Consider the following 25446-nt stretch of genomic DNA (forward strand, 5'->3'; position numbering starts at 1 on the left):
TTTCTGTATTACTTTCCAAAAGATGGAACAGAGCAAAGAGCCAAGTTAGGAATTTTCCCTCTAAGGCTCAGTCGTCTGTTCTTGTCACTAACTTGCTCATGTGGGAAATGGCGAGCATGTATGAAAAAGGAAAAATATTATTATTATTATTAGATTCTGAGGGGCTAGCATGTCATCAATACCTGCTCTCATCTTTATGTACAGTAACACAGTAGAAAATATCGGTAGAATACATGGAAACAGAAAACATCAGATATGATATCTCACTTGGGGAGAGTTATTATGGACTGTCTGAATTATATTGTGCATTCAGTGAAGAAATAATTATAATCAGAGAGGAACTAATTGTTGTGAAGAGATTCAAAAATGGTATCCTCATGGAATTAAACTATTTCTTGGAGGTATGAAGTGGAAAACTGAATTCCACGTTCAGAAAATTCTAGAGGATAAAAGAGGATTGTGTGAAATCTAACGTGTTGGGGTCAGTAGAAGTGTGACACTGGCATGCAAATGCAATGGAAAGAAGAGTTCAGAAAAGACAGGTCCAGGAAACACAGGTAGCACAAAAGAGAGGAACATTTGAATGGCATAAGAGTGCAAGAAATGAGCACAAAGCAAAGAAAGAGGAGCAAAGAAATACAATATTGTGAACTTGGAAAATGATGATCCAAAAGAGTGCCATAAATTCACCAAGTGCAAATTATGTTACAATACAAATATTCAAACACAAGGATTCTGAGGGAAGGGATACTGAAGTAGAACATGGAATATGCAGTGAGCTCCAAAGTTCTAACTTGTACTCACAATGAAGGTCATTATCTCCACATTACTGAGAAGGGACAAGACAGAGATTGGAAATCATTTTAACTATTAAGACTAAAGATACATATGTAATTAAAGTATCTGGTGGAAATCACTATAACTATTAAGAGTAAAGATACATAGGTTATTAAAGTATCTGGATCATGTAAGACCTATGAACATGATGAAATCTCATGGCTGTAATTTATTAGTAAGAAATCATTCTCATAATCAACTGACCCAAAGGCTGCACAAATTGAGGAAGAAACCACAGATGAGATCCAAAGACATCATACTGAATACCAAAGAGCCATACTGGTAGAACATGAAGTCCTGCTATAGCCCATACTCCCCATGGGTTTCGGAAATCTGTAAAGAAAATAATTAACACTAGAAACCTGCAATTTTAATATTAAAATATTAAAATTTTTTTGAATAATGCCCACTGGATGTGGATAATTCAACAGACTAAAGCATGACAAAACACAGTTAAGAAAAGGCCACATTTAGCAAAATATATAAAGTCACAACTTCTTACCAGTAAAAATCTATTACAAAGGTTCTTACTTTTGGCAAGAGTGCAAGAAACTATCATTGGAGGAGCACCATTTTTTCCTTTAGTACCAAGAGACTGCCGCCACCCTGCATCCGACGAATGGTTGCACACTAACGTCATCCACTCCAAAGCTGATACCAAATACAGCATCTGAAAGCACACAGAACTACAAATGTTCATGAATATTAACTAACATAAATAAAAATACCTAAAAATATCTGACAACAGAATATATCAAATAAAAAAATCATATGGAGACAGATTTTTGGAATGAAATATCAATAACAAAATCACAAAAGCAACACAAACTAAATACCCTCAGAACACTAACTGGCAGTATATTTGAACAAGAGAAGGAATACCTCAACATCCTATACAAACAATACATCTGCTCCTTTTTAAACTATGCTTCACCAGCCTGGTGTTCCACCCTCTTAAAAACAAATATAACAAAGCTGCAAATCACACAAAATAATGTTTTCAAAACAATCATTGTATGCCTGGCAACTACAAATACCCAACAGAGAAGGGGGTCAAGTGAGGATTTTCTCTCTAAGGCTCACTCATCTGTTCTTCATGCTACCTTGAAAACATGGGAAATGGCGAATATGTACAATTTTTTTTTCATACACATTTGCTGTTTCCCATATTAGCAAGGTAGTGTCAAGAACAAAGGAATGAACCTTAGAGGGAAAATCCCCATTTGGCATCTTTCTCTGTTCCCTCTTTAGGAAAAGTAAAAACTTGATGGGAGGATTTCCAGCCCCCCCCCCTCTCGCACCCCTTTTAGTTGCCTTCTACAACACACAGGGAATATGTAGGAAGTATTCTATCTCCCATCCCTTAAATATATTATTTTTATTTATTTTGCTTTGTCGCAGTCTCCCGTGTTTGCGAGGTAGCGCAAGGAAACAGACGAAAGAAATGGCCCAACCCACCCCCATACACATGTATATACATATACGTCCACACACGCAAATATACATACCCATACATCTCAATGTACACATATATATACACACACAGACACATACATATATACACATGCACACAATTCACACTGTCTGCCTTTATTTATTCCCATCGCCACCTCGCCACACATGGAAAAACATCCCCTCCCCCCTCATGTGTGTGAGGTAGCACTAGGAAAAGACAACAAAGGCCCCATTCGTTCACACTCAGTCTATAGCTGTCATGCAGTAATGCCCGAAACCACAGCTCCCTTTCCACATCCAGGCCCCACAGAACTTTCCATGGTTTACCCCAGACGCTTCACATACCCTGATTCAATCCATTGACAGCACGTCGACCCCGGTATACCACATTGATCCAATTCACTCTATTCCTTGCCCGCCTTTCACCCTTCTGCATGTTCAGGCCCCGATCACACAAAATCTTTTTCACTCCATATTTCCACCTCCAATTTGGTCTCCCACTTCTCCTCGTTCCCTCCACCTCTGACACATATATCCTCTTGGTCAATCTTTCCTCACTCATTCTCTCCATGTGCCCAAACCATTTCAAAACACTCTCTTCTGCTCTCTCAACCACGCTCTTTTATTTCCACACATCTCTCTTACCCTTACGTTACTCACTCGATCAAACCACCTCACACCACACATTGTCCTCAAACATCTCATTTCCAGCACATCCATCCTCCTGCGCACAACTCTATCCATAGCCCACGCCTCGCAACCATACAACATTGTTGGAACCACTATTCCTTCAAACATACACATTTTTGCTTTCGGAGATAATGTTCTCGACTTCCACACATTCTTCAAGGCTCCGAGATTTTCGCCCCCTCCCCCACCCTATGATCCACTTCCGCTTCCATGGTTCCATCTGCTGCCAGATCCACTCCCAGATATCTAAAACACTTCACTTCCTCCAGTTTTTCTCCATTCAAACTCACGTCCCAATTGACTTGACCCTCAACCCTACTGTACCTAATAACCTTGCTCTTATTCACATTTACTCTTAACTTTCTTCTTTCACACACTTTACCAAACTCAGTCACCAGCTTCTGCAGTTTCTCACATGAATCAGCCACCAGCGCTGTATCATCAGCGAACAACAACTGACTCACTTCCCAAGCTCTCTCATCCCCAACAGACTTCATACTTGCCCCTCTTTCCAAAACTCTTGCATTCACCTCCCTAACAACCCCATCCATAAACAAATTAAACAACCATGGAGACATCACACACCCCTGCCGCAAACCTACATTCACTGAGAACCAATCACTTTCCTCTCTTCCTACACGTACACATGCCTTACATCCTCGATAAAAACTTTTCACTGCTTCTAACAACTTGCCTCCCACACCATATATTCTTAATACCTTCCACAGAACATCTCTATCAACTCTATCATATGCCTTCTCCAGATCCATAAATGCTACATACAAATCCATTTGCTTTTCTAAGTATTTCTCACATACATTCTTCAAAGCAAACACCTGATCCACACATCCTCTACCACTTCTGAAACCACACTGCTCTTCCCCAATCTGATGCTCTGTACATGCCTTCACCCTCTCAATCAATACCCTCCCATATAATTTACCAGGAATACTTAACAAACTTATACCTCTGTAATTTGAGCACTCACTCTTATCCCCTTTGCCTTTGTACAATGGCACTATGCACGCATTCCGCCAATCCTCAGGCACCTCACCATGAGTCATACATACATTAAATAACCTTACCAACCAGTCAACAATACAGTCACCCCCTTTTTTAATAAATTCCACTGTTATAGTGATGGGTGATTTGAATGCAAAGGTGAGTAATGTGGCAGTTGAGGGAATAATTGGTATACATGGGGTGTTCAGTGCTGTAAATGGAAATGGTGAAGAGCTTGTAGATTTATGTGCTGAAAAAGGACTGATGATTGGGAATACCTGGTTTAAAAAGCGAGATATACATAAGTATACTTATGTAAGTAGGAGAGATGGCCAGAGAGCGTTATTGGATTACGTGTTAATTGACAGGTGCGCGAAAGAGAGACTTTTGGATGTTAATGTGCTGAGAGGTGCAACTGGAGGGATGTCTGATCATTATCTTGTGGAGGCTAAGGTGAAGATTTGTATGGGTTTTCAGAAAAGAAGAGTGAATGTTGGGGTGAAGAGGGTGGTGAGAGTAAGTGAACTTGGGAAGGAGACTTGTGTGAGGAAGTACCAGGAGAGACTGAGTAAAGAATGGAAAAAGGTGAGAACAATGGAAGTAAGGGGAGTGGGGGAGGAATGGGATGTATTTAGGGAATCAGTGATGGATTGCGCAAAAGATGCTTGTGGCATGAGAAGAGTGGGAGGTGGGTTGATTAGAAAGGGTAGTGAGTGGTGGGATGAAGAAGTAAAGTATTAGTGAAAGAGAAGAGAGAGGCATTTGGACGATTTTTGCAGGGACAAAATGCAATTGAGTGGGAGACGTATAAAAGAAAGAGACAGGAGATCAAGAGAAAGGTGCAAGAGGTGAAAAAAAGGGCAAATGAGAGTTGGGGTGAGAGAGTATCATTAAATTTTAGGGAGAATAAAAAGATGTTCTGGAAGGAGGTAAATAAAGTGCGTAAGACAAGGGAGCAAATGGGAACTTCAGTGAAGGGCGCAAATGGGGAGGTGATAACAAGTAGTGGTGATGTGAGAAGGAGATGGAGTGAGTATTTTGAAGGTTTGTTGAATGTGTTTGATGATAGAGTGGCAGATATAGGGTGTTTTGGTCGAGGTGGTGTGCAAAGTGAGAGGGTTAGGGAAAATGATTTGGTAAACAGAGAAGAGGTAGTAAAAGCTTTGCGGAAGATGAAAGCCGGCAAGGCAGCGGGTTTGGATGGTATTGCAGTGGAATATATATATATATATATATATATATATATATATATATATATATATATATATATATATATATATATTTTTTTTTTTTTTTTTTTTTTTTTTTCATACTATTCGCCATTTCCCGCAATAGCGAGGTAGCGCTAAGAACAGAGGACTGGGCCTTTGAGGGAATATCCTCACCTGGCCCCCTTCTCTGTTCCTTCTTTTGGAAAATTAAAAAAAAAAAAAACGAGAGGGGAGGATTTCCAGCCCCCCGCTCCCTTCCCTTTTAGTCGCCTTCTACGACACGCAGGGAATACGTGGGAAGTATTCTTTCTCCCCTATCCCCAGGGATATATATATATATATATATATATATATATATTTTTTTTTTTACTTAACCGCTGTTTGCCATGTCAGTGAGGTAGCACAAGGAAAAACACCCACATACACATGTATATACATAAATGCCCATACACACACACATACATACATATACATTTTGACATAAACATACATATACATACACAGACATATGCATATATACACATGTACATATCCATACTTGCTGCCTTCATCCATTCCCGTTGCCATCCTGCAACACATGAAACAGCATTCTCCCTCCAGCAAGGTAGCACCGGGAAAAGACAAAAAAAGGCCAAATTCATTCACACTCAGTCTCTAGCAGTCATGTGTAATGCACCAAAACCACAACTCCCTTTCCACATCCAGGCCTCACAGACCTTTCCATGGTTTACCCCAGACGATTCACATACTATAGTTCTATCATTGACAGCATGTCGACGCCAGTATACCACATTGTTCCAATTCATCTATTCCTTGCACACCTTTCACCCATCTGTAAGTTCAGGCCCCGATCACTCAAAATCTTTTTCACTCCATCCTTCCACCTCCAATTTGGTCTCCCGCTTCTTGTTCCCTCCACCTCTGAAACATATATCCTCTTTGTCAACCTTTCCTCACTCATTCTCTCCAAGTGTCCAAACCATTTCAACGCACCCTCTTCTGCTCTTTCAACCACACTCTTTTTATTTCCATGCATCTCTCTTAACCTTTCAATACTTACTCGATCAAACCTCCTCACACCCCATTTTGTCCTCAAATATTCAATTTCCAACACTGAAAATTGTGTGGAAAGAGGGTTCATTTTCTGGGAGGGCAAAAATGGGTATGTTTGAAGGTATAATAGTCCCAACAATGTTGTATGAAAGTGAGACATGGGCTGTGGATGAGGATGTATGGAGGAGGTGGATGAGTTGGAAATAAAATGTTTGAGGACAATTTGGTGTGTGAATTGGGTTGATCAAGTAAGAATAAATAGTTTAGTGTTTAAGAATATGTGACATTCAAATCATATGCTACTGCAAAGGCAAACAAGGCAATTCCTTTCAACCAACTCAGCAGTACTTCTAAGGATGACCTAAGTCAAGTAACCTACAGTCCACATTAGTACTTACAGGGTGTATGTGAGTCCATAACAGACCCCGGCTCAGGTTGTCTAACACAACATCAAACTGAAAATATACGAAGTGAGTATTCCAAATGTGTCTGATACAAAAATATATGTTGGTACAGAGACATAACATATTAATGTCTTACCCTGATATGCATAATACCTTGGCTCAACATTACCTTATGTTGGAAGGCTGCAACTATAAATCTACTCAGATTTATGAAAAATTACTTTCTCTGAATGGAAAGCTCAATTCTGAAACAGCCCAAAAGATCACAATGATCTCATGCACTATGGTTGAAAGATAACAGCTCATGATAGCAGAGAAATGTGACTTAACCCACAAGTTGCTCCAATCATAATTAATATTATATCTGATGGACATTTACACTGGAATGTATTAACTATTTCCAGAAAACTGACAAAATCTCCTGAATAGACTAAAAATTCCCTGTGAGACTGAAAGCAGGTAACAAAACAGATCTAAATAACATTATGATGAGTACATGGAGAAGTAAGCTCCTTCATTGGATAGATCACCTTTGTGGAAGCGAGTAAAAGAGACATGTAAGAGTTACATCCTTGAAGTGGGCTGGGGCTACAAATGCTGTATCACAGGGTTTGGTCTTGGGCCCACTGCCATTCTTGGTGTACGTAAATGACATGCTTGATAGACTGCAATCATATCTCAACATGTTTAAGAACCATGCCAAGGTCATAAGAAATACTGTATAGATAATTAAAATGGTTGAATCAACCTATAGAGGGATGTGGACAATATAAAAGTGATCAGATGAATGGATTATGATTCAACCCAAGTAAGTGCATGGTAGTGAGGAAGGGACAAAGTGAAAGAAGGCTTTCGTAAAGATATTACCAAATGGGAATCAATTAAAGATATCTGTGCAAAAGAGACCAAGGGATCGACACTGTACCTAATTTGTTGTCAGAACGACAAATTAGGGGAATAATTAGAGAGGCAAACTGTCTGGTGGCAAATATAAGAATCACATTCAAGTGTACAGATAAGGATATGTTTGGTAAATTATTCCTAGCATAATCAAACCAAAACTAGATTATGCCTTGCAAGTCTGGCAACTACCCTTAAACAAGCACAGGGGTCAGTTGAAAAGGTACAGAGAGGAGCAGCTAAGACAGAACTGTACCTGATTTGTGAGAGTTAGGCTATAATGAGAGGCTAAAAGCTAAAAAGCTGTTCACAAAGGAGGTGAGGAGAGTGGGGAACCTGATACCAACCTTCAAGTTTCTAAATCAGCTGGATGATATTAAGAGTAGGTTTTTTTTAAAAGATAGCAAAAAGTCACTCAATTTCCATCCAAGAAAAAGTGTGAATATAAGTTCTCAGTGGCACTGCTGGAAGATGACTAACAGTGGCGAAATTTAATGTGCCATAACCCAGGCTCAATGCACAACTTTGAAGTTAAGGCACAAAACTTGATGCATAAATATGGAATCTGCCTAAGGACACTGCTCAGCATGCATAAATATTTATTTTCTGGGAACATTTAGGGGTTAAATAAGTTAACACTTGCATATAAGGGTTCTGAGGGATAACACTTTTGCACATGGTTCACCTGCTCAGAGATGCCTAAGATGATATGAGGGATGAAAAGAGGATGGCAAAATCTGAATCATGCTTGTGAGTTGGGATGAGTTATTCTTTACATTTATGTTCAGATTTTTAGTCCAGCTAACCCTCCATAAATGAAGAGATTCCTTAGAAGAAAACAATCTCCATACAGAGTAAATTGGCATTTTTCCAGGCAAGATATACCCACTAGCCATAGGGCCTTGATATAACAAAATATTTTGACACAGCTTAGTCATCACAGCAAATATCAAAACAGATATCCCAAGATTTAATTTTGATCCTAGATCCCCCAGTTAGGCACAATCACATTTCCCTTTATACCACAGCTTTCCTATCTATTTAGCACTTCCATCTTAGGATTGTATTTCTTTTCTTAAACTGCTGCAACAAGCACATGAAAGCACAAACAGATGGAGTTACAACTTAACTGCTAAGTGAGGAACACTCAATATTTCTTAACTTTATAATTAACACATACCAATAATGCTTCATTCACATTAACTTTAACAACCAACATTAAAATGAAGAGCATCAAGGATATTTTCTCAAATTAAACATTGTACATACACCTATACAAGCTGAACTGGCTAAAGATCTAATCCACAACTGGGAAATCTTTCTAAGTTATTTTCTCAAAAGTATTTTTGTTGTAATGTTATAATGTAATAGCATTCAGAACATAACTATGTAACATAAATGTATCATGTGACTGAGCTCTAGCTAGAAAATGAAATAATACAATGCTTACTACTAACCCAAGCTCCAAACAGTGAGCACTGTTGTAATTTACGCGCTGCATACCCATCAATGCCATCCAATATTATAGATATGGAGTAGAAGGCAACAAACGAAGCAGGAGAAGTTGGTAATGAGCAGAAAGCAAGTAGAAGGAAGAACAGTCGTATGTAACCTGTCAATATTTGATATCCATTATCAGTTGCAATGTGATGATTATATTACTTCTTAAAAATGAATATTATGAAAACTGAAAAACATTTTCTCTCAAGATAGTATCCTAAAAGCATAAAAGATTCTCTGGGATATATTCTAATAAAATCATGGTTAGGACCTTCCTAACTTCAGTCTTTCCATTCAGCTCCCTCGTTTTGTGCCACTTTTCAGCCAATCATAATCCACCAAAGAAATGATGTCATCAACCTACTCTTCCTGTGGGCCAAACAGCTCTGAATTTGCAGATCAAAAAAGCAGTCAAAGTTTATACAAAGAAAGTTTTTTCTTTTTTAAAGACAGGGAAAGGGAAGACATGGTAAGATAAACAGGGAAAATGCATATTGACATCACCAGAGAGAGAAAAGTTTTTCATTTCTAGAACCTATATATTTCTCCTTTGTAGTCTGTCCTGCAAACATGACAGCATACCCACACGAGGATGGAGAGTTTAGAGAAAAATTTCAGATAAGATGACTAAACGCAAAAGTAAGAGTAATTACCATCACTGGTGATTCAGAAGCACACTGGAATCTGTCTCTCCTGAAGGAGGAATCCCTAAAGTCACACAAGTCATCCACAACTTCTAAACTATAGTACTCCCTGAAGAAGATAGTCGATGAGAACCAAAGAAACCCCTACCTACATTTTATCTTCTGTTCAAGGTTTCTGAGGAAGGCTATTGTGCAGGCCACTTTCACATCAAGGCTACCATAAAGCCAAGACAACTAATTAAAAAATCCAGGAGGAGCCATTCCTTAACAAGAAAGGCTTCAGAGTTTCTAGGTGCACAAATAAATGCTTCTCTCAATAACCTGTGAAGTCCAAAATGCTTCTAAGAGCTTTATTTAGGCAAAAGGCAAGATGCTATCTTGATGAAATTCTCCAAGATTTCATCATTGTGGGGCTATCTCCAAAATGAACAGATTCAATCTTAGCCAAAAATCCAGGATTTGGATCATCTTGACCCACAGGAGACTTGCCATCAAAGAAAATATTTTTGTATTTGGACATATCGAGTAATTCACTAACTCTGCTCTTTAAGCCCAAGGCTACAAGGATCTACAACTTTTGAAGGCCCCAACCTGGGTTGCAGAGAAGCAACTGGTCTCCTCAGAAGGAAAGACTGGAAACATTTATCCTAAACAGGGCCTGTCAGATTAATAACAAAACCCAGAGACAGTGTTCTTGAAGGGCACTTTTATAAGAGGCAATAGTGTTACCAGTCTTATCCTTGTAATGCAACAGGGTAGAAAAGAACTTCAAACATAAGACTTCAGTCACTTTTGAAACACTAGATTCTTAAAAAAAGGACAAAGGCTTTCCAGACAAACTAGTATTGTCTTTGAATAAAGAGGTGAATGCTATCTAACACGTCATCTCTTCAGCATTCTCCAAACTTCTGCCTGTAAACATGTTTGAAAAAATCCATGTGTGTAAATACAGTTCTGAATCTAGGACTTTAATGTCTTGGTTCTGAGAAAAAGCTCATGTGGTCCAGAAAACCCATAGGCATCAAATAAGATGTATGGCAGAGGTGAAGGAGCATCTGGCACCATGGTTGTTTGTCCTACCCTGGGGTCACCAGGTTTACTAAACACCAAAAACCAACTAAACTGAGACAAACTTTTCTCAAAAAGCAATGGAGGAAAGAGATAATCTGGTTCCAACAATTCCAATCCAAGGACAGAGCAACTTCTGCAACAGGTCCATGTCTAAAACTGTAGACACAGAAGTAGGCAGTTACACTGGTTTTGGTGATTAAGAGATCCAGGTAGGATGCTTCTCCTAAGGAGAGAATCCAACAAAAAGCCCCTTTCCTATAATCATGTCTGTTGATATGGTGCCAGATTTCAGTATGGACTCTGCCACAGCACTGCATGCACTTTAGAAATAAGAAGCTTGGAGAGGACCTTTTCCACTGACTTTATGTAGGGCATAAACCTACAAGAATCTTTGTTCATTTGGAAATGAACAGTCACAGACAGTCCAACAGAAATAAAATTCCACCATCCAAACTCAAGACATTCTGGTAGACAAAAACCTATGGAGCCAAAAGGTACTCTTTCTGACATAAAAGAACTTTTGTCACCATCCAAAAAAAAAAGCCCCATCCTTTATTCAAAAAAATCATCTAAACCAGAAGAGAAATTGCTAGAGGTCTCTAAGGCATTTTTTTTTTCTAAGTTTAGCCCACCAAACAAGGGCTTGAGAAGATCCTGCTCTTGGATGATATATGCTTTCAGCAGGAAAGAATTTGTTTTATCCAGAAGGCAAGGACTGGGACCAAAAGGCAATTGTAGTACCATATGGCACATTCTTCCTGGATCTTTTTGAGCCCTTAATGTGGTGGGCCAGGCATGATTACATTCTATACATAGGCAACTCCCACAGAATAACAGTTGACAGAGCAATGTTTTGTGACACATCTAAGAATAGGGTTACAAATCTGCAGAACAACACTCAATTTTTCACATCCAACAGATCTGAAGTACTTCCATATTCCTTTTAATCTTTTCAATTAATAACAGAATATTTTGGTGTACTGTAAGGTTTTCAGTTATAGTTCCTTTCATACCAATATTAAAGTAAAAGTAACATTAAACTGTTGCTGTACTCCTTCCACTTATGATCACCTTATAAAGAACCCCAAATTTTCATATTAATGTACCATAAAAGTGAGCTCCACCTAATATGAAAGCAATTATATTAGTAATATATCTATCTATATCTCTGTTGCCTGTTCCCAACTAGACTCCCTCTAGTGGGTGGCCACAGCAATAGTCTCCATAATCAATGAACTCCATTGCCACTTCTTAGCCTTTCGTGTCTCATCCACAACAAGCTACTGGTAGAGGGCAAGTCTTGTGCAGTGGTTGCAGAAGCTACTACCTAATGTTCCTCCTGATTACTTCTACCTAATGCCCCTGTCTAATGTTCCTAACAACTGCTTCTACCTATTTTTCTACCTGATGCTCCTGCCTAAATGTTTCTACCTACTACTACTGTCTTTTGTTCACTAGTAATATAATAGTAATATATAATATACATATAATGATGTAATAATAATATAATACAATAGTGATATAGTATAACAGTAACATTAGTAATATATTGGCCAAATACATCAGCAAACATAAATATCAGAAAAATATGGAGACACTTACTCTGGAAAGCTTGACACACTGCTTACTCCACCCCTATTCCATTCCACCACAACCTATCTCAATTCCTTATCACCAGCATTCTCAGTATGAATCATTATATACAGTGCCTGCCAATGAAGCAGATGCAAGTAGGCCATGGCAATTATATTGACATAAACTACTTTACCCCATCAAAAATAGTGTTGGTGTCCACCAGTGAAGCTGGCACCCTTTAGTAAGCAAAGGCAACTATATGAAGTGTTGACATACCTCATTAGCTGTTGTAGGAGGTGGGAAAGGCTTGTTGTGCTCCCCACATACAACCTAAACTTTCAGTGTTTTTTCCATTTCTACCTTTACCAACTACTATAGTTAGTAATACTCACAAGAGACAAAATAACTTATATTGTTGCACTTTACAAAGTAAATAAGCCACTTAAGGAAATTCTTAATATTACGTGTGTGAACATGAGATCAGTATAATGGTGAGTGAAGTTTGATAATAGTAGTGCTACCACACCCATATGAAATGCCCTGGGAAGGACAGAAAATCCTCTCCATGTACTCTGAATGTTCTTAAACATCAAAAGGATGCAGATCTACGCTTCACTGCAAATGAATTTAAAAAAAAATCCCTATACTGCTTAGTGGTGTTAGTGCGGACAGTGCAGCACTGCTTCCACAAAGAGCTTAAGTACCTGAGCTGCAGGCTGCATGCCAAACATTCATAATCCACTGGCATCAGAAGAAAAGTCAATTTTTGCAAGAAATATGTAGTGTGGGATATGGGTGCATTCAGAAGTGTTTTGTGAAGTGATAAGTCCAACTTTTCTGTAACAGGTGGCCAAATAGGGCATAGGTACAGTCGACCAGGCTGTGATCCATTTGACCTCAAGTACCTTGCAAGCATTGTAAAGTTCCCTGCTTCACTTATGGCATGGGATCGTTTAGGTTATAATGGTGTTGGGGACCTTGTAGTTTTGCTAAAGAATGAAAATATGAACAGACATTGTTACTTTGAGTTACTGTGTGACCATCTTCCAGTTTCATTCACAAAGTGCAAAACCAAAGTGTTCATGCTGGATGAGGCTTCCTGCCACACTGCAAAGCTAGTCACTGACTGGCTTAAGGACAGTTCAATGGTGTTCTTCACTGACTGGCCTGAGAATTCACTGAATCTGAATACAGTAGAAAACTTGTGGAAAAGTACGTAACAGGGAATACTTCATCGCCACATAAGCTGGAGGCGGCTATTCATAAAATTTGGGCAAAGATGGACTTTAAATGGCTTCATAACACTGCTGATTCAGTTTGTGATTATTTCAAAGAGTGTATACAGATGAAAGAGTGATCAATAAAGAAGTAGCTTGTGGTGAATACACAGTTTTCATGGTCTTATTTCATGTTTATCCGCGATCGTTGTGCTACAGCCCTCTAATACCTACTTCATTAGTGGGCATTGTATGATCTGATTTACCAGTGAAATGATAACAATTACTGAATCAGACCATCCAGTGAACAACATGATAGAGTGGGTTTATTGATGGTAAGCTGTTTCAGGTATAGTCCACCCATGAGAATGAGACAGGAAATTTTTGGTCTGGAACATATACCCCCTTATAACATGGGTTTCAATTACTTATACGTATAAATGACACTCTGCAATAATGACAGATTGCTGGGAAAATAACTAAGTCATTCTCAGAGGACTTCCTTCTATACCTCATCACAATACCCTCAAAATTATAATTTTTCAAAATGTCATTCCACATTTTTTCTATTTATCACAGTATACATATTCATTTGTGTTTACATATTATTTACAATCAAAACTTTCATTCACATGAGTAAATGAACTTATGGCTCTCTTTTCATCAAAAACATAAGTACTAATACCAGACATTACTTCTTTTCATCTAAAACTACGTACAATAATGAGGGCTGTGCATATGGCAGTATGCCCAGATGATTTATATGCACTTTTATATGACATCTGACATCTGTGGGTAAATGATGGAAGCAAACATCAGCTATAATCTTATATGAAGGTGGGAGCCAAGTCAATAAGATGGTTAGAGCAGTAACTTCATGATTTGTAATATGATGTTTGGAGGAGAGATAAGATTACAGTGCATATATCCTAATCCACACACCCATTACTGTATTACCCTTCCACATACATACCTTATTCTGTTTGCCTCTCTTTTATTCAGTGTCATCCCAGTACTACTCACACTCACTTTATAGAATTATTCTTCTACACACATTTCTTCCCAAATCTATTCATTTTACAAGCCTATACCAATTCTATACCCTATGCTTCAACTCGCTAGCAATTTCCTGTAGATTTTATGTCTTTAAATGATAATTCTTCCTTTATCTACGTAATCCTAATCCCTTAATAAAAGATCATTACAACTATTTTTCTCTGACTCATGATTATGTAAGCTAATTCTTCACTTACATGATCTACTCATGGAAGTTTACTGCTTTTCCCTTTCCATTATTTTTCAGTATTCTTCCTCCTACAGTCAGCAAATCGAATAAATAAATTTTGAACCTTCAATGTTCATCTGCTTTCTAAAATTTGACAACATCCTTTTAGCTTCATTTATATATATGTTCACCTTACACAATCGTCCACATTTTTTTTCTAAAATTTTATACTTATTCCCATCTTAATATAAAATAATATTTGTATTAAAAATCTGGCTAAGAGTTTCAAAAAACAGGTTTTTGCACTTGATTGCTAAATTGCCCTCCATCAAGTAATCATGTATCACTACCAAACAATGACTGGAAGCATGGTAACAGTTTTCTATTCATTTGATTGTCACTGGTAACATCAGAGTTTGCTCCACCAAACTGATAACACATAAAAATTAAATTGTCAATCAAATGAAAACACATCTATAAGGGGCACTCACCAATTATATTTGGAATGTAGGACAAAACCCGATAGTCAGGTCTGCTTTTACTCCTTCCACTAGGTGCCGGCTGTGGTTCATCACCACTTGGTTTTCTGGGTAGTTCAGAGCCTGCCATGATTCTCAGAAGAGATTGCTTAAGTAACCTGGCAAAAAGATGGAACTTAAGATATTACTTATATTGTAATGCACTGAATTATTCATAATGATTGTTCAAAAATGGCATAATATATGCTGTACTCTATATATAGTGATTAATGTGATATTATAGAATACAACACTGAATATAAACAGAATCAGACTTGTTCAGTTTCCAGAAAGCTTTCAGCAATGAGTATCTTTTTGGGAGTCTATGAAATGACAAAATCAAATATAAACTGAGAATACAGCAAAAGATTTTCATTAAACTACAATATCAATAAAATGAAGTGGTCAACAAAGAATTTAAGAATTCTTTCATAAACAGAATCATGGAGTCAAAGCCCTCAAAATGTGTTCTGTGAAAAACTGGTAAAGTAGGTAAATATATCTATAACTTTCTCATAGCTAAGTGCAAAATGGTATCACTAAGAAAAATTTAAAAACCATCAGGGTACAACTCTTTGCTTCCTAAAATCTGCTTGAACCTTTCCTGATTTTTAACTGCATATGTGAAACACATGCCATTATAATTTTAGCTTCATATCATCATTTACAGACACCTGAACTGGTACGAAAAGCTTATCCACAGAAGACATCAAAAGACTACATGCAGATATCAATCTAGTCTTCAGAATTCCAACTCCCTCTAAAGGAAAAATCAAACTACTAAAATAAATTAATAATATAAGACATAAATTTCATTACAAGAACAGAAATAACAGATCTGAAATCAATTGTTAGATAATATGAAAAAGCACAGATACTGCTCTTATAAAAAAAAAGATGGCAGTGATGTAACAGAATTTGCAAACTTTCAAATCATAAGGCTGTAATGAATGATGACATTTTTCAAAGCACTTAAGCTCCCTAGACTTGAATACCTTTAAACTGTAACATTAAAGACATGCAAAAATGCTCAGCTGGTAAATGAAGAAACTAAAATGTAGCACCAGGAAAACAGATAAAAAAAGGCCGCATTCGTCCACACTCAGTCTCTAGCTGTCATGTGTAATGCACCAAAACCACAGCTCCCTATCTACATCCTGGCCCCACAGACCTTTCCATGGTTTACCCCAGATGCTTCACATGCCCTGGTTCAGTCCACTGACAGCACATCAATCCCAGTATACTACATCGTTCCAATTCACTCTATTTCTTGCACGCCTCTCACCTTCCTGTATATTCAGGCCCCGATTGCTCAAAAATTTTTTCACTCTGTCCTTCCACTTCAAACTGGGTCTCCTGCTTCTCCTTGTTCTATCCTCCTCAGACACATATATCCTCTTTGTCAGCCTTTCATCTCTCATTCTCTCCATATGTCCAACCCATTTCAACACACCCTCATCTGCTCTCTCAGCCACACTCTTTTTATTACTATGCATCTCTCTTACCCTTTCATTACTTACTTGATCAAACCACCTCGCACCACATGTTGTCCTCAAACATTTCATTTCCAACATATCCCTCCTCCTCTGTAAAACCCTATCTATAGCCCATGCCTTGCAACCATATAACATTGTTAGAACTACTATTCAATCAAACATACCCATTTTTGCTCCGAGATAACATTCTCTCCTGCCACACATTCTTCATTGCACTCAGAACCTTTGCCCCCTCCCCCACCCTGTGACTCGCTTCTGCTTCCATGATTCCATTTGCTGCTAAGTCCATTCCCAGATATTTAAAATGCTTATTCCTCCAGTTTTTCTCCATTCAAATTTACATCCCAGTGAACTTGTCCCTCAACCCTACTGAACCTAATAACCATGCTCTCATTCACATTTACTATCAACTTTCTCCTTTCACGCACTTTTCCAATCACTAACTTCTGCAGTTTCTCACTTGGAATTACACATTCACCTATTATGCACAAAAGGGGTATGTGTGAAATAGAAGAATTTGCAGCAGTGTGGTACACAGGGAGTGACATGTCACTAGGAAGATGGGGCATATGAAGAGGTCAATGGAAACTATAGAAATATCTGTAGAGTTTATATGTGAATGGAGGGCTGTGCTTTCAGTGCATTTGTAATTATAATGGCAGATAAAGAGTGGATGTAAGCCAGTGAGGCCATTTGTCATAATTTCCTGGAACTACAGGCGGTCGATTGTAGGGTGGGCAGACTCGGGACCTGCCTAGCATGGGCCAATAGGCCTCTTGCAGTGTCCTCACTTCTCATGTTCTTACTCATCATACAGAAAATGGTGAGCTAGTATAGAAAAGAACTTTTCCTATTCACATTTATGACATTTCCTTGACAGTGTACCCTCTACATACCACTGCCGGAGTGAGTGGTGGGTAGGCAAGTCTTTTATTTAGATATACAGTTTATCTGCAATAGATTAGAAACTTTTGATACAACTTCTTTCCTTCAACAGATAGCCTTTTCAAGGACCATCTCCTGTTACCTGTTCTTCCCAAGTGTTCTGAAACATACCATGAGCCCTACTTGAGACAAAATATGCAATTTGTGAAACTAAGGTCTTTTAGTTAAATATACTGTCTACCTGTAATAGATTAGAAACTTTTCATACAACTTCTGTCCTCCTGCAGATAACCTTTTCATGGATCATCTCCTGTTACATATCCTTCCTTATTAATCCTAAATTCCAAATTGCATTGAATGAAAAGAAGATTGCAGCAGGGTCAGCAAAAGTCACTCTTAGTGTTAGAGACCCTGTTGTCTAATGCAATTCATGTTTATATTTGAGTTTACTGCTTTTCTTTGTGTATTTTTATGATTTTTGTCTATTTTCCATTCTGATCATGTTACATCATACTTTTTAGTTCATTGGGATTCACCAGGGGTCACAGTGTCATGCAATATACACCAGCAGAATTTAAAGTATATTTCCACTACCACTTCAGCTACTAGTTAGGTTTTTATGTGATCTAGTGATTATTATTGCTGCTGAATTCACCAGAATGATGTCTTGATGTGCAGTTCAGTATTTTCATCCAATAGAATTCTCAAAATATACACAGAAAAGTAAAATGGAATATTATTCCAGGTAGCTTACTGTGTTTAACATGCTATACAAATGCAAACATATTTCCATAATGCTTTACATATTCCTTATATTTATTTGACTTCCTGTATTTAAGCTGTATTCTAGTGTCCCATTTCTTTACCAGTTAACTGTCTATTGAAGCTTTAGTATAACATGTTTAATTCACCGTCAGGTCAAATATTATCTTAAATTACATGCTGCCTTATGTTTCTTGTTTATCTTCCTCCCTCTACTACTCACAAATTCTTTCACATTGTAAATACTAACAACACTTTGTTCTAACATTTTTAGTCGACTTTATTTGAGAATAACAGTAGTTAGGAATAGTCATAGCCACACTATCTCTGATTACAACCTTAGGAAGCCGTTAAACTTTTAAACCTTGTTAATACAAATGTTTTCTGCAATTCTTAGCTCACTACTGAAATGAGTCGGCCGCAATCAGATGTACCATGTAAATCATTCATATATAATCCAAGGCCTAATGAAGTGCTTTCATTGTAGTTATTTCAACTCATAAGCATGCCAACACTATGTTCACCATATACTGCCATTCCATAGAAACAGACAGTACTCATTATACTTTTCCAGACGACACTAAGCCTCTACAATAGCACAAAACATTTGTACAGCAATTTATTCCCCTGCTAAAGCAAAACAGACATGTAAAGCAGTCAGTGATGGCACTTTCTACGTGGTTCGGTAAAGTACCAGTTTAGGGGCACCCATTAAATAAGGTATAGATTTGAATGAAAAGTAATTCAGTGCAGTTATAATACATAGCAATGATGATTGAGACCAGAGACACATGATTTGTTAAATTCCACCCTATGAAAATTGATAAGAGGGTTATGAAAATCAGATAAAAATATAAGGTAGAAGTTACGTAATTACCCTAAGCACTTGTTTCACCAACCATTTCCTGTGAGATGTATGTCATGACAGTATGTCCAAACCTAGGATTCCGATAACTTTCACCACTTTAAGAGAAGTTGCTCCACACTGGCACGCCTCCCAGCCGCCAACCTTGGTGCGTATTCTTGATGCATCCTGTTTTGGGACATTGTCTCCAAGTAACACTGCTATATTCATTATTGTGATGATATGCAAATTACCGCGTATCATCGTTATCATCACATGCATCTTTATGTACTGTTTACCTTGTATATAATTCGTAAACATGTATGTAAACATTGTTCCCTGTGGTGAATAAACATTTAATGTATCTAATTGAGGCATACACTATAAACAGTGCTGTTCATTTCAAATATCAGGTAGGATTTTACTGAAAGTCTTTAGGAGCGTCTTCATGAGTCATGCTATTTTCAGCTGTAAGAAATCATGCCCCTTTGCTTTAAAATTAGATTTGACTTAGGTCGAGACGAGCCGCGAGCGACCATAGTGTTTGGTAATAGACCGAGTGAAGGTTTCAAGGTTCTTTAATCGAGTTAGTAGATATCGAGTAATTTACAAATTTGAGACCAAAACCCGTAACATACACGACAACCATACATGAGTTAAATTAGGTTGCATGTCATGCTGAAAAAAAGGCACATCATGATGGGCGATATCCCATACATTGTACTGCAGAGTTTGGCAGTTGCGGTTTAATGAATTTGCATATGTAGGCAAAGAATGTCGTACAGTTAAGACATACACCAATATTTTCTTTTATTCCCATGAACGCATACAGCATGATGTGTCTACATCTTTCCTCCTACTATAGAGAATATTGTGGCACCACCTTTCTTCCTACTTACAGCATGTTGTGGCAACACCTTGCTTCCTATTGTATAACATACTGTGGCAACACCTTTCCTTCTACTGTACATTATATAGTGGCAACACCTTTCTTCCTACTGTACAGATGTTGTGGCAACACCTTTCTCCCTACTGAGCAGCATATAGTGGCATTACCTTTCTTCCTACTATACACATGTTGTGGCACCACCTTTCTTCCTACTGTACAGATGTTGTGGCATCACCTTTCTTCCTACTAAGCAGCATATAGTGGCAACACGTTTCTTCCTACTATACAGCATGTTATGGCACCACCTTTCTTCCTACTGTACAGCATGTTGTGGCAACACCTTTCTTCCTACTGTACAGCATGTTGTGGCACACCTTTCTTCCTACTGTGCAGCATGTTGTGGCAACACCTTTCTTCCTCCTGTACAGCATGTTGTGGCACACCTTTCTTCCTCCTGTACAGCATGTTGTGGCGACACCTTTCTTCCCACTGTACAGCATGTTGTGGCAACACCTTTCTTCCTACTGTACAGCATGTTGTGGCAACACCTTTCTTCCCACTGTACAGCATGTTGTGGCAACACCTTGCTTCCTATTGTATAACATACTGTGGCAACACCTTTCCTTCTACTGTACATTATATAGTGGCAACACCTTTTCTCTTACTGTACAGCATGTTGTGGCAACACCTTTCTTCCTACTGTACACATGTTGTGGCAACACCTTTCTTCCCACTGTACAGCATGTTGTGGCAACACCTTTCTTCCCACTGTACAGCATGTTGTGGCAACACCTTTCTTCCCACTGTACAGCATGTTGTGGCAACACCTTGCTTCCTATTGTATAACATACTGTGGCAACACCTTTCCTTCTACTGTACATTATATAGTGGCAACACCTTTCTTCCTACTGTACAGATGTTGTGGCAACACCTTTCTTTCTACTTTATTGCATATAATGGCACCTTTCCTCCTATTGTACAGCATATTGCGGAAACACATTTCATCCTACTTATCAGACGAAGATGGAGTCTATAACCTTTCTCCCATTATCTCATGACCCCCCAGTGCGGCAGGTACATATAATACACCACCACATCGATTTTCGACGCTTCCCCCCAACCCCCACCTATGTTACACAAGGGCTGACTCCCGCAATAAATAATGTCTTAAACCTTCATAGCCACCACCCCTTCAATGAAATACTATTTATTCAATGTAAGTTGTGCATAATGGCCTTTGTTGGAGTCAGTGACATGACGTATTGCCATGAGCACTGAGCAGGGCGCTATGTCTGCACTGCTCGCCAAGTTTTCATTATCGCCATTGTTCAAGGGACTTGTCTACGAAGCATAACCAGAAAAAAAAACCTATGGTTACCATACAAATAAATACTAAGAAGTCTTTTCTTTTTTTCCATTTAAAAAATTTCTCTTAGTAATTACGGCCCGGCTTCGACGTGGACTTTTGTCTGTGACTGGAGCCTTCAAAATAAAAAAAAAAAATATTCAAGGTAAATCTAACTATATACATTGTTTACACAAACCTGAGTCATGGGAAATCTTGAGTTCATGACCCCTATCTACTGGCAATGAACAAACACTGCTCTATGGATGTCAGTATAGGCTTACGGTGCTTACATATACAGTGATCATTAACAGCAGCTTTACAGAGAGCAACACATGGACTCCACGGTGGACGGGGAAATATTAACTTCATGGCAGGTAATGGAAATGGGCTTTTTACGAAAAAAAAGAATGGTGGGTGTAGTGAGAGACATAAAGGCAGGGATAGGGTGTCATGCGGTGAGAAGAATGGAAGAACAAATTCAGACACGTTTTTGTAGCAGAGGAACAAGCTATAAGAACAAGAATTAAAGTAAATCTAAACATTAGTTTTTCGAAAACGTAAAACAATCCATATATTAATGTAAAGAAAAAAGTAAATAAACTTTGACCACATCCTATGATAATTATTTCATTCTTCATTCATGAGCTGAAGGGATCAACAATTAGCAGTTCACATCCATCTTGGACATTCAGCTCTATATCTCATCCATCCAGCCAAAACTTTTGGTTCCATGAGAAAATTTGGTTGGTTGAATATATATATATATATATATATATATATATATATATATATATATATATATATATATATATATATATATATATCCCTTGGGGTAGGGGAGAAAGAATACTTCCCACGAATTCCCTGCGTGTCGTAGAAGGCGACTAAAAGGGGAGGGAGCGGGGGCTGGAAATCCTCCCCGTCCCGTTTTCAATTTTCCAAAAGAAGGAATAGATAAGGGGCCAAGTGAGGATGTTACCTCTTAAGGCTCAGACCTCTGTTCTTACCGCTACCTCGCTAACGCGGGATGTGGCGAATATGTATGAAAAGGGAAAATTATATATATATATATATATATATATATATATATATATATATATATATATATATATATATATATATATATATGGCATACAGACAAAACATAATGCTAATACTGTACATGCTTTCATAGCATGTATGGTGAGGCGAATCGATCCCTTGAGTTCGATCACACGTAACCTAGGGACTATCACTGCACTCAAGGGGTTACATTGTCGTACTCGAAATTTGTTATATATATATATATAACTCCCCCCCCCCCCCCCTCTGACGACTGGCAGTGACCTTATTCCACAGTTACAAACTGGCAAAGGCCTTATTTCAGTGGTTACCAATGTCCTGGTGACGGATTAGTGTACGCGTAACAAACCGTACACTTACGTGTCCTGATATGCTACTGCGCTGACTGGAGGGCAACAGAAATCACAGTGGAGCTGCTTACGACCTTGATGGGAATACTAGAACTGAGTTGTACGGCAGGCAAGAAGAGAACTGGACTAAGAATCCCCCTGCTATTGGAACTCTGTCTGATGGCCTATATCAACAGTGAAAGGAAGAAAATATACCACCATAAATTGAAAATTGTCTTCCTGCTTTAGATCAAGTGTTTTGCGTGAAAACAACTTCATCAATTAACTTCTATAGGAACAAAATAATCATTGAACTAGGAGGATTTTAAAACTATGATTGCGACATCACATCCTCTTCCCCTTGTTATACTGTCACTGATTATCTCCTCCCCTTTCCCACTGCGTGCATAATTTACACTAAGGACGAAAGTTTCTGCAACGTTTTAGCTTGTTTGTTCGAATATGCGCACAGGTCTTTGTTGCTAGCACACCAGGTGTGTTTTTTAACCAATCATTGGATACTTGTATCTGCCGTTAAATCTGCATATATATATATATATATATATATATATATATATATATATATATATATATATATATATATATATATATATATATTATTCGCCATCTCCCGCATTAGCGAGGTAGCGTTAAGAACAGAGGACTGGGCCTTTGAGAGAATATCCTCACGTGGCCCCCTTCTCTGTTCCTTCTTTTGGAAAATTAAAAAAAAAAAAATGAGAGGGGAGGATTTTCAGCCCCCCCGCTCCCTTCCCTTTTAGTTGCCTTCTACGACACGCAGGAAATACGTGGGAAGTATTCTTTCTCCCCTAACCCCAGGGATATATATATATATATATATATATATATATATATATATATATATATATATATATATATATATATATATATCCCCTTCCGGCCGTAGTCGACACGACAGGATGAGAAATTTTTTAGATAAATACCTAATGTGCAAATCTCTAGATAAAATATCCTATTCTCGCGGTTCGGTATACGTGGAATGTGCACTGCATGATATAATTTAGACACTCATGTGGATACTAACCCAAGACCAGAGAACAACAGCTAACGTGGGTAATCTTTAACGTCGTAGGACTGTCTTGCAGTCATGAGACAAGCAGCAAGTTGAGGGACAGCCAGTACCACTTTTGCACACTTTCCTATATCAGTTGACATTGAAATATCGACAGACCGAGCAACAGTTATCTAACCCACCTTCACTTTCAGTCCCAGGGACCCTCAGCGGTGGGTGACACTGGTGCGCAACAAGACTCCCTCGGGAATAAGAAGTTTTCTCGGAATTTGACGCTGTATCATACACACAAACTTCATCATTCCATAACCTAACCCTTATGTTAGCTACATTAGGAGGCATCTTGCGAGTGCACTGAGGAGGAGGAACTCCCAAAACAGGTTGCTAGTCGGCAAATTATTTGTCATAAAATGCTTAAACCTATATTATCAAAGTCTCGGTAAGGACAAAAAAAAAAAAAAAGATAAAGATATAATAAAGAAGCCTATTACAACTGAAACGGCTACAGCGTTAAAGATGAAGGTTCATTTAATACGATTCCTTTAGCGCTAACGGGTCACTCGTCTCATTGGGATTACAGCCAATTACAGTGTTTGAAACCCGCATTACAACCATGACTTAGCCTTATGCTGACGCGTTACTCGTTAGGGAAGCCTGACACAGGAGGAGAGTCCTCAGACATTCTCAATATCACTATTCGTGATTAATGTAAATGGTTTTTAACTCGGAGTCATATGTTAATCAGTGAGTCCAATTTCATCAAAGAAAATTCAGCAGGGCTAATGAAAGGAAATTATATGGAAATGTTATATAAACTTGTCACACATGCGTAGACAGGTTCCCATATATCTCGTGAATATCTCGGCGGAGCATGATCGATAAAGTTATGAAACAGAGCAGCATCTAACCTGGAAAATATGATATCAGATTGAAATGCCTCCACCATCTGATACGAGAGAAGTGTTTATGATAGGTACGATCTATCAGATTATTGGCTGTTGATATCCTTACTTCACAGTCGTTCAACTAAGACTAACGGGCTGAGGCCCGAGGGAGAGAAGGTGGACTCTCCAACCTCACTGAGTTGAGAGGTAATACAAGTGCCAGATGTTGCTAGCGTTACTGAATTTGCTAGGTTTCTGAAAAGATTAACTTGATCGACGGGTTTATACATATCTTTTTTTTTTTCAAACCTCTAGAATCACTAATGCTAATCCAATTACCTTTTTGTTAGAAGATCGAATCGTTCAACATCCTCTTCGTACGTTTTTATTGATCCGTTGGTTCCTCGATATATTAAGCCTCACCGTTATGCGGGAAGGGTTCTAGGCAGTTTACTTGATTACTTTGGTAAGATTCCTTTTTGATTCATTATTTTAGCAACTTTTTTTTATCTTCCTTAATGCCACTTCCAATAGTTTAGCATTAGAGTGCTGTTTAATTCGAGCTTTGATATCACTAACTCGAGTTCTCTC

The 25446-nt window shown here is 38.2% G+C and overlaps 1 protein-coding gene across 4 annotated transcripts in view; it reads right to left on the minus strand.

The window, feature by feature from the left end:
* LOC139749190 (uncharacterized) overlaps positions 1–25032 on the minus strand; it is a 38355-nt gene extending 13323 nt beyond the window's left edge. Inside the window, exons 1-6 of one of the 4 annotated variants that reach the window (XM_071662858.1) lie at positions 24880–25032; positions 15276–15421; positions 9010–9164; positions 6647–6703; positions 1369–1507; positions 1042–1170 (exon numbers count right to left, since the gene is read on the minus strand). In XM_071662858.1, coding sequence (XP_071518959.1) covers positions 1042–1170; positions 1369–1507; positions 6647–6703; positions 9010–9164; positions 15276–15421; positions 24880–24917 — 664 coding nt within the window. In that variant the 5' untranslated portion in view covers positions 24918–25032. Of the gene's footprint in view, positions 1–1041; positions 1171–1368; positions 1508–6646; positions 6704–9009; positions 9165–15275; positions 15422–19322; positions 19837–24153; positions 24287–24879 lie in introns of those variants that run through there. The other 3 variants (XM_071662861.1, XM_071662860.1, XM_071662859.1) reach the window with 3 other exon arrangements.
* Between the last annotated feature and the right edge of the window lie 414 nt (positions 25033–25446).

The sequence above is a fragment of the Panulirus ornatus genome, chromosome 6 (genome assembly GCF_036320965.1).
Source record: "Panulirus ornatus isolate Po-2019 chromosome 6, ASM3632096v1, whole genome shotgun sequence".
In the NCBI taxonomy this organism is placed as follows: Eukaryota; Metazoa; Arthropoda; class Malacostraca; order Decapoda; family Palinuridae; genus Panulirus; species Panulirus ornatus.